Source organism: Dipodomys ordii, unplaced genomic scaffold, assembly GCF_000151885.1.
Source record: "Dipodomys ordii isolate 6190 unplaced genomic scaffold, Dord_2.0 Scaffold64, whole genome shotgun sequence".
NCBI lineage: Eukaryota > Metazoa > Chordata > Mammalia > Rodentia > Heteromyidae > Dipodomys > Dipodomys ordii.
Genome location: NW_012267280.1, coordinates 4,089,133 through 4,097,834, shown reverse-complemented (window position 1 = coordinate 4,097,834; position 8,702 = coordinate 4,089,133). Strand labels below are relative to the sequence as shown.

At 55.9% G+C, this 8,702-nt stretch overlaps 1 protein-coding gene across 1 annotated transcript in view; it reads right to left on the bottom strand.

The window, feature by feature from the left end:
* The window catches only part of Abca7 (ATP-binding cassette, sub-family A (ABC1), member 7), a 26,964-nt gene extending 18,675 nt beyond the window's left edge, over window positions 1–8,289 (bottom strand). Inside the window, exons 1-17 of the mRNA XM_013022686.1 lie at window positions 8,090–8,289; window positions 6,691–6,763; window positions 6,522–6,615; window positions 6,253–6,394; window positions 6,041–6,153; window positions 5,849–5,925; window positions 4,982–5,062; window positions 4,585–4,795; window positions 4,365–4,504; window positions 4,042–4,158; window positions 3,779–3,946; window positions 3,249–3,478; window positions 2,690–2,866; window positions 1,327–1,549; window positions 932–1,153; window positions 647–848; window positions 239–349 (exon numbers count right to left, since the gene is read on the bottom strand). Coding sequence (XP_012878140.1) covers window positions 239–349; window positions 647–848; window positions 932–1,153; window positions 1,327–1,549; window positions 2,690–2,866; window positions 3,249–3,478; window positions 3,779–3,946; window positions 4,042–4,158; window positions 4,365–4,504; window positions 4,585–4,795; window positions 4,982–5,062; window positions 5,849–5,925; window positions 6,041–6,153; window positions 6,253–6,394; window positions 6,522–6,615; window positions 6,691–6,756 — 2,374 coding nt within the window. The 5' untranslated portion in view covers window positions 6,757–6,763; window positions 8,090–8,289. The remainder of the gene's footprint in view (window positions 1–238; window positions 350–646; window positions 849–931; window positions 1,154–1,326; window positions 1,550–2,689; window positions 2,867–3,248; window positions 3,479–3,778; window positions 3,947–4,041; window positions 4,159–4,364; window positions 4,505–4,584; window positions 4,796–4,981; window positions 5,063–5,848; window positions 5,926–6,040; window positions 6,154–6,252; window positions 6,395–6,521; window positions 6,616–6,690; window positions 6,764–8,089) is intronic.
* Window positions 8,290–8,702: the final 413 nt, after the last annotated feature.

Genomic DNA, 8,702 nt, shown 5'->3' with positions numbered 1-8,702 from the left:
CAGTGCCCAGGTCCTGAGTTCAAGCCCTATGACTGGGGAAAAAAAAAGTCTCACAGACTTTCCTGCCCAGGCTGGCTTCCCACTGCAATCCTCAGATCTCAGCCTCCTGAATAGCTAAGATTACAGGTGTGAACCACCAGTGCCCAGCTGATCCTGTTTTTTTTTTTTTTAATTTGGGGTGGGGGTGGGGCTGAGAAATCCAAATAGGGGAACAGTTGCTAAAGCTCCTAGGCCTCACCTTTGGGGTCTTGTGGGGCAGGGGCTGGGGCAGGACCCTTGGGGGCTCCAGGTCCGCACCAGTAGCTCCTCTGGAAGGGAAAATTCCACGGTTCGGGGATCCCGTACTGCCCTGCAGAAGGAGACGCCTGTCATTCCCCATGGGGTGTGCCAACGACTGGCCACACACCTGGCATCAAGGCGGCCAGGACACTGCCCATCAAGTCAGACACCTGTGCACTGTGCCAGGAACTCCCCAGGCCCCCTATCCCTGTCTCCATTGGAAGATGCAGTCCCTGTGTGTAGGTGCAGGAACCCCATCTTGTAGCCCCGCCCCTTCTGGGGGATAACCTAGATTCCAGCTTCCAGCTTCCAGGAAGGTACCAGCCTCTCCTACCCCCTTCCCCCCCGCCCCCCCGCTACAGCACACCTGGGCACACAGCCTCCAGATACCAGAGGACAAGGCCATAGAGCACAGCATCCAGCAGCAGGAGGCCCGAGACCTGTGCCAGGCTGAAGACGTCACCCGCGGGCCCAATGCCCAGGTTGTACCACTGTGCACCCTCGCCCTGCTCCTCCAGCAGTGCCAGGCTCTCGCACCCGAAGCCGAAGGCCACAGGGGACAGCAAACTCTGCGGGAGGGCACGAATGGGGTCAGGAATGGATCGAGCACGGCCCAGGGCACCCTGCCCCCTCCACCCCCAAAGGCACTCACTGCGGCCACGCGGCCCGCGGTGGGCAGCTGCTCCCGCCAAGCCACGCACAGCACATAGGGTAGATAAAGTGAGAAGTAGATGAGGCCCCCACAGGCGGCTGCCAAGTTGGCATGGGAGAAGAAGGCGCTCAGCAAGAAGCTCTGGACCACCGTGGCTACCGAGAAGGTGGCCAAGAACAGGAAGATCACCACTGGGTGGCTGTAGGGGAGAATGTCTCCCAGCTGGGAAGGCAAAGGGAGCTCAGACTTCCAGGACAGGGCCTTGGGACACACGGACACACACACACACACACACACACACACACACACACGCACACACACTGCATGCATCCTCCAGCCCAGGAAAGCTGAGCCACGCCCATCTTGATTATCAGCAAAGGCTATGTTGCACCCACCTTGAGTACCATCACAAGTAGTGCAGCACTGAGCAGGAAAGGCCCAAGGCAACTGAGGAACCAGCCCAGCCAGAGAACTGCACGGCTGAGTCCCATGGCACGCATCGTGTCGCGAAGTCGTGTTTCCTTCTCACGTACCACGGCCTTCACCGTCAGCGCCACAGAGTAGATCCAAGACAATGTCAGGAAGAGAGGCAGCGACCGGCTTAAGACACGCAAGAACCTGGGGTGCGGGGCACAGGTATAGTCAAGGACCCTGCACAGCCCCCTACCCACATATCTGACATGACCCATTAATCCTGGAATTCCAACCAGCTGTGTCCCCTATGCCTTAGAACTCAGAACCTAGGGGCTGGGAAGGTGGCTCAGTGATAGAGTGCTTGCCTAGCATGCATAAGGTCCTAGGTTCAATTCCTCAGCACTACACTGCATAAGCAGAAAAAGCTGGAAGTGGTGCTGTGGCTCAAGTGGTAGAGCACTAGCCTCGAGCTGAAGAGCTGAGGGACAGCGCCCAGGCCCAGAGTTCAGGCCCCATGACCGACAAAAAAAAAACAACAAAAAAAAACAGAACTCAGATCCAAAGCTAGGAGCTGGTGATTCACACCTGTAATCCCAACTACTTAGAAAACTGAGATCTGAGGGTCACAGTTCAAAGCCAGACTGCAGACAAAGCTGAAAGGTAGTTACTTTAAATTAACCACCAAAAAAAAAGCCAGAAGTGGGACTGTGGCTCAAGTGACAGAGCACCACCAGCTTTAAACAAAAAAGCTGAGAAACAGTACCCAGGCCCTGAGTTCAGGCCCCATGATGGACAAAAAAAAAAAAACAAACACAATAAACAACAACCAGAACTCAGCTAGGAGCTGGGGAATCACACCTGTAATCCCAACTACTTAGAAAGCTGATATCTGAGGGTCTCCATTCAAAGCCAGACTGCAGACAAAACTGAGAAATAGTTACTTTGAATTAATCACCAAAAAAAGCCACAAGTGGAACTGTGGCTCAAGTGACAGAGCACCAGCCTTAAACAAAAAAGCAGAGAAACAGTACCCAGGCCCTGAGTTCAAGCCCCAGTACCTGTGCATGCATGCATACACACACACACACACACACACACACACACACACCTCCTCAGATCCAATCTAGCAGTCTCAGCTCTTAGCACAGGCGGTGTTCTTCCTGCACCTGGACATCCTAGACCCAGACTCTCTGGGATCCCAGAACCTCACTTCTACAGGTCACATGGAGTGTTTCCTCCAAACCAGTGGGAAGCTGGTGAATGCTTGAATGTTCTAAACCAAACTCAGGCCCCACTCCAACCCTGGGCCTGGCGGCTAAGAGAGCGGGGAGGGGCCCAGCTCACACGTCATCAACATAGCAGGGATAGGGCATCTGCTGCAAGTAGAGGCCCACCCGGGGCCGGGTGCCACTTAGCACCCGAACAGCTGCACGCTCCAGCAGATCCTGCAGGTACACGAAGCCGCCCCACACGTAGCGAAGGTCCATCAGAGGATCTGCAGATGGGCCAGGGTCCCAAAACCTTCAAGGGGGGGAAAGGGGTCAGTGGTAGGAGGCCCTGCCCATAACAGCCTTGGCTCTGCCCCTCTGACTCTGCTGTGACTCAGTGGGGTAGAATTTTGCGTCTGGCCAGTCTACCCTTAAGCCCTACTAATACCCATTCCCACCTTCTCCACTAGACCTTTGGCTCTGCCCCATCATCCTAGGTCACGCCCTTTACGGATCCCAATTGGTCCATGGTGCCCTTGGCTCCACCTACTAGCCCTGTGTCAGTACTGTCCCGCATACTGGGTGTTGCCAATAGGCTAAACTACCTATCTATGATGATCTTCAATAGGCTGTGTCCTTGGCCCCGCCCACCACGCTCTTGGCACCGCCCACCACGCCTGTGGTCCCACCCTCACTTGTCCATGATCTTATTGGTCCTGGTGACATCATCGATGTCCATGCGAATCTTGACCCGCACGTGGCCAGGGCCCAAGCCTGGAGCTGGCATCTCTGTGGAATTCTGGGAGTCTTCGGGTCCCAGAAAGACGATGCCCGCCCAGAGACGACGCTCAGCAAGCAGCTGCAGGGCCCGTGACACCAGGGCTGCCTCCGAAGGTGCGGCCTCTAGTTTGTCCAGGGATACACACTGGGAAGGCATTGAATCCCAAGGGCTGAAGTGTGCCTGGCCCTCGGACCTGCTAGCCAGCCCTCCTGGACCTAAGGCTAGCTGATGTCCCCTCCCAGTTCATGGCTGCTTGGTTCCTTTTTCACTCCACCAAACAACAGGCTGGCCCCCTCCTCAGGCATCTATGAAACCCAAGGGTTCCCACACTCCTTGTTTCCCGGTATGGCCCCAGGGCAAGACTTATCTTCAAAGTCTGCCATCATCAGGTTGTGTGGCATGTCCCCTTCCTGACAGAGATCCTCAGCTGGCCAGCAACCTCACCTCCATCACTCGGCCCAGGGAGCCCACCAGGCGTCCTACGTCAGCATGGGCATCCCGCCAGCTGTAGCCTCCTCTGCTGGGGTCTAGGAAGGATCTGATCGCCTCAGTTCTGTCTAAGCCACCAGATCCTGGCCTTCTCTGCCCTTTATTCTGCAGTTCCAGGAGCCTCTGGGGAATGCGTGTGAGGGGGGGGGGTGTCAGATGAGGAGAGGTCTGTGCGAAGCCTCCTTCTTGCCCTAGGACAACCCCCCCCTCCAACCCACCTGTAGCATGGCCATATTGTCACTGTTGTTCATGAAGTCAAAGACCTGCGGACCCAGTGCCCCCCAGACCTCCTTGACATCTCTCAGCAGAGCCAGCTCCTCAAAGGTCCGATTCATCTGTAGGGAAGGGAGGGAAGTCAGGAGATTAATCTAGGAGTCCTCTGAGGACCCCTGTATCTCCCTAGCACCTTCTCCTTGCCCCATCTCTGAGTCTCTTTGACATCTGCCACAGTCTGAGGGCCTAGCCCTTCCCCACCTATATTGAGGGTATTGGATGAGTTCTGCAGTTCCCCTCCTGCCCCCCCGTACCAGGCCACCCTCACCTGGGCCATGAGCTGCCGGGTAAAATTTGTGTCAGGTGCAAATAGAATTTTCCCGTGGATCAGTGGCTTCAGGCGTCTCCAGAGCAGGTGAGAGAGTGGGTGGTCATCCAGGGCCCCCATCAGCTTAGAGCAGTCAGGGCCTAGCGTGGAGGTATCATGAGGCTCTACCCCACACCCTTCACCCACTTTCCAAATGGGGAAATTGAGGTCAGTTACTCACTCAGGCCATCAACCATCAGGGGTGATGCAGGCTCCGGCCCTACCAATTCCTTGATTTGGCTGGCTTCATACCAGTTGAGGGAGAGACCACCTGGGCTGCTGGGCCCCTTGGCACTGCAGAAGGCTTCTGATACCAGCTGCAGAGGGCTCCTGGTCCCCTGGGGTCTCCGCAGTAAAGCCCGGAGCTCTACCAAGCTGGGCAGGGCCAGGAGCTAAAAAAAGGTCACTGGCAACCTTTCCTCCATACCATCCCACTTCCCAGCCTTAAACCAGGGCAAGGAACCAGCTAGGAGCACCTCTCCCGGTCACCATCCCAACTGGGCAGTCTACCCTTATTGCTTCCTGGCTGGAAATGTGGTGGGGATGAGGGTGGGGAGGTGAGAGGGGGGGGGTCTCACCTCCTGGGTTAGGTTCTCAGCAGCTTCGACAAAGCCACTCACGGTTTCCTGGGTTTGGCCCAGGGCCGCCAACAAAGATTCCTGTGGGAAGATGAAAAGAGCAACAAGTAGCCAGACAGGCACAGGTGGCCTGTAATCCTAGCTGCTCAGCAGGCTGAGATCAGAGGACCAAAGTTTGCAACCAGCCTAGGCAGAAAAGTCTTTTGAGACTCTTATCTCCAATTAACCACCAAAAAGCTGGAAGTAAAGCAGTGGCTCAAGTGGTAGAGTGTTAGCTCTCAGTGAAAAAGTTAAGAGACAAGCCAGGCGCTGGTGGCTCACACCTGTAATCCTTGCTACTCAGGAGGCTGAGATCTAAGGGTCACAGTTCAAAGCCAGCAGGAAAGTCCATGAGACTCTTATCTCCAATAAACCACTAGAAAACCGGGAGTGGTGCTGTGGCTCAAGCGTAGAGCACTAGCCTTGAGCTGAAGAGCACAGAGACAGCACCCAAGCCCAGAGTTCAAGCCCCATAACTGACCAAAAAAAAAAAAAAAAAAGTTAAGGGACAGCACCCCGGCACCGAATTCAAGCCCCAACACTGGAATTAAAAAAAAAAAAAGGCAAACAATGAGCTTGATGCCAAGGTGACCAAGTGTCCAGACAAACATTCCCATTTTACAAACAAGGAAACTGAGGCTTTGAGAGGTGCAAAGACTTACTCAATTTCTTGACCACCATGCAAGACATTCCCTGTCTGAGTACAAACAGGGCCAAGGGCATGAGTCCACATGCCAGGAACAGCTCTGGAGACTGAAATCAGACCCTAAGATGAAGAGATTCTGGGTCTTCCTGCAAGATTACTCCCCTCCCCCAGCCTTGTCTCACCCCTTGTGACAGCATCCCCAGAAACTCCGTGGCCAGGGAGGGTTGTTCCTGAAGTGGGTCACTGTGTTGGGGCCAGGCTGGAGGAAGAAGGCACAGAAACACAAGGCCACGTGAACCTTGGGTGACAACCCCTGCCTGTACCCATTTCACAGTCAGGCAAGTTGAGGCTCAAGAGTTTCCCAGCTCCCTCACTTTTATTGCCAGCACTCTTCAGCAATGGCATCAGCTTCCCCAGAGCAGTCAGTGTCCTGTGGGCATTGGGGCTCCCCAGCACGGTGTGGGCATCAGCTAAAAGCCGAGAGATTCTGAATACAAGAGAGAGGGCACGATGTAGGGACTCTGGGGCGTGACCTCTCATAAGCCCAGATCCCACTGGCCTGGCTACCCCAACTGCTGTGACTCACAAGGAGTCCTTGAAGTTGCTAAGGAGTCCAGGCTTCTCTCCAGGGGTCAGCCTGGAGAAGCAGGAGTTGTTCACATTGCAAATAAGACCTTGGAGCCACGGCAGGGTGCCCGCTGATGGCAGAGGCTTGTTGGGGAAGTGGCCTGTGGAAAGATACCAGGTTGACAATCGGTTCCCAATGACTGCACACCTCTAGTGCCGAAGTGAGTGCCAGAGTCAGGCACCGGCTGTCGCTCATGTGCCTGATCCCTGGGGGAGGGGGGGGCTTACATTCATGGTGCTCCAGTGGAGGGTGGGAATGGCGGACGGCCACCAAGATGAAGAAGAGGAAGAGAGGCCAGAGTAATTCCACCAGGAGTTGGATCTGGGGAGAACACAGCAGGAGATCTCAGTGGTCGTGGGGCACCCCTGCACCCTAACCTGAACACCCTGGCATTACCGGTTGTCTCCTGCGATACATGAAATTCTTCCAAAGCAGCAACATTAGTTGTGTCCAGAAGGCCATGGTGACCCTGGACGGTGAACAGGATAGAAGGTTCAGGACAAGGGTCGGGCTGAAGTCGTGCTGCGTGACTTTCGAACAACTGCCTGCTACTTACTGCACATCATCCCCATCCCCGCCCCACCCCGCAGGGCTCTGGGAAGCTCCTGAAGCATTTGAGATGGGAAAATTCTTCAGATGGGGTAAGCCAATGGGAAACCCGCCCGCAGCCGTCCTCGAAGCTGATTGGTTGACAGGGCTGTCGCTCTCTGCAGGGCCTCCTTAGGCTGAGCTCTAGAAGCCGGTCCTCTAGTACTTAGGGGGCGGAGCCTCGGCTTAGTGCTCCACCCAAGCCCACCCAGAGCCTCCCGCCCCACAGTCTCTGGTCTGATGCGGGAAGGATTCTCTTCGCCCGACTGTCCCACAATGACAAGAACAAAGAATATGTACTGTGCTGAACGTGTCTTACGCCAGGCCAGCAGAACCACAGTGCCGCTTCGTGTTACACAAGTGGAAACTGAAGCTCAAGAAGGGATAAACCGCCCGGCGCCCGTGGCTCACGCCTGTCATCCTAGCTACTCAGGAGGCCGAGATCTGAGGATCGCGGTTCAAAGCCAGCCCGGGCAGGAAAGTCCATGAGACTCTTATCTCCATCTAACCACCAGAAAACCAGAAGTGGCGCTGTGGCTCAAGCGGTAGAGCGCTCACCTTGAGCTGAAGGCTGAGGGACCACGCCCAGGCCCAGAGTTCAAGCCCCACGACCGACAAAAAAAAAGAAGGGGTAAACCACTTGAGTCAGGCCTGTAATCTTAGCTATTTAGGCTCCAGGCTCGAAGTGGAGCAGGAGAGTCTGTGAGATTTCTTATCTCCACCTAACCACCAAAATGGAACTGGGGCTCAAGTGATACAGCCCCAACTTTTGGGGGGTGGGGCAGGGAGGAAGAAAACGAATGGACAGCACCTAGGCCCTGAGTTCAAGCCCCAGCACTGACATAAAGACCAAAAGACAAAAAACAGAAAGGGACAAGGAACCAAAGGAGGAGGCAAAGCCCCAGCTGGAACCAGCAATTCCTGACTCAGTTTCTTGGGACTCCCTAACTCCAGCTTAATTTAGTGTACAAGTGGGGAAATTGAGGCTCCTAGAGGAGCAGAAAGTTGCCAAAGATCAACGAACCTGGCCTAAAGGCCAGAAATCTTTTAGGACCGGGGGAAACGCCCGCATTCGTGCGACTCAGGGCTGTGCTAGCCGAGAGGCTCTGCGGGCGTATGCTGGCCAAGGCCCTTGTAAGTGACCAGAGCTTCATCCCCCTCCCCTCCTAGAATAACTGCTTCAGTCAACCGACCCCCTAATACTCACAGGAAGGACTAGAAGAACCAATGAGAGTCAGCACCCCTAGTTCCTAGGGAATCTGCCGCCTAACATCCCCCAAACTCCCATTCCCGCGGTTCTCGAGTCTTGAGGCTTCTTCCTTCTCTGGTCCATCTCACCGTTCCAGACCCCCCCACCCCCCACCCCGGGGCTCTGGCCACCTTCCTGTCCCACGGCAGCCAGGCACGCGGCCCCTTTAAGAAGAGCCCCAGCCGGGAACGACGCCTCTGCGGCTGACCCCTCTTCTCCACCCGGTCCCGGCAGCCGCGCCCAGCTCCGCTCCGCCCCCGACCGCGACTATTGGCCGCTATAACCGTCACTCACAAACCGGCGCCTTTGGCACCTCGCGACCGATAAGGAGGCGGGACTACAGCCCAGCGCGGTGAGCCGGGTTTCTTAAAGAGATAGCAGGCCTTCTGCTGCATCACCTTGAGGTGGCAGCTTGCCCAGTTGTCCCTAGGGAGACCATCCTCAGGACACGCCCGGCGGATTGCACTGCGGGGAGGAGGGCTAGCGGTCTCCCCACGCTGACCAGCCGCCTGCAATACTGCAAGGTCCTGTTGTGGGAGACCCTTCTGTCCCGTGTTCCCTGGGGACGGGG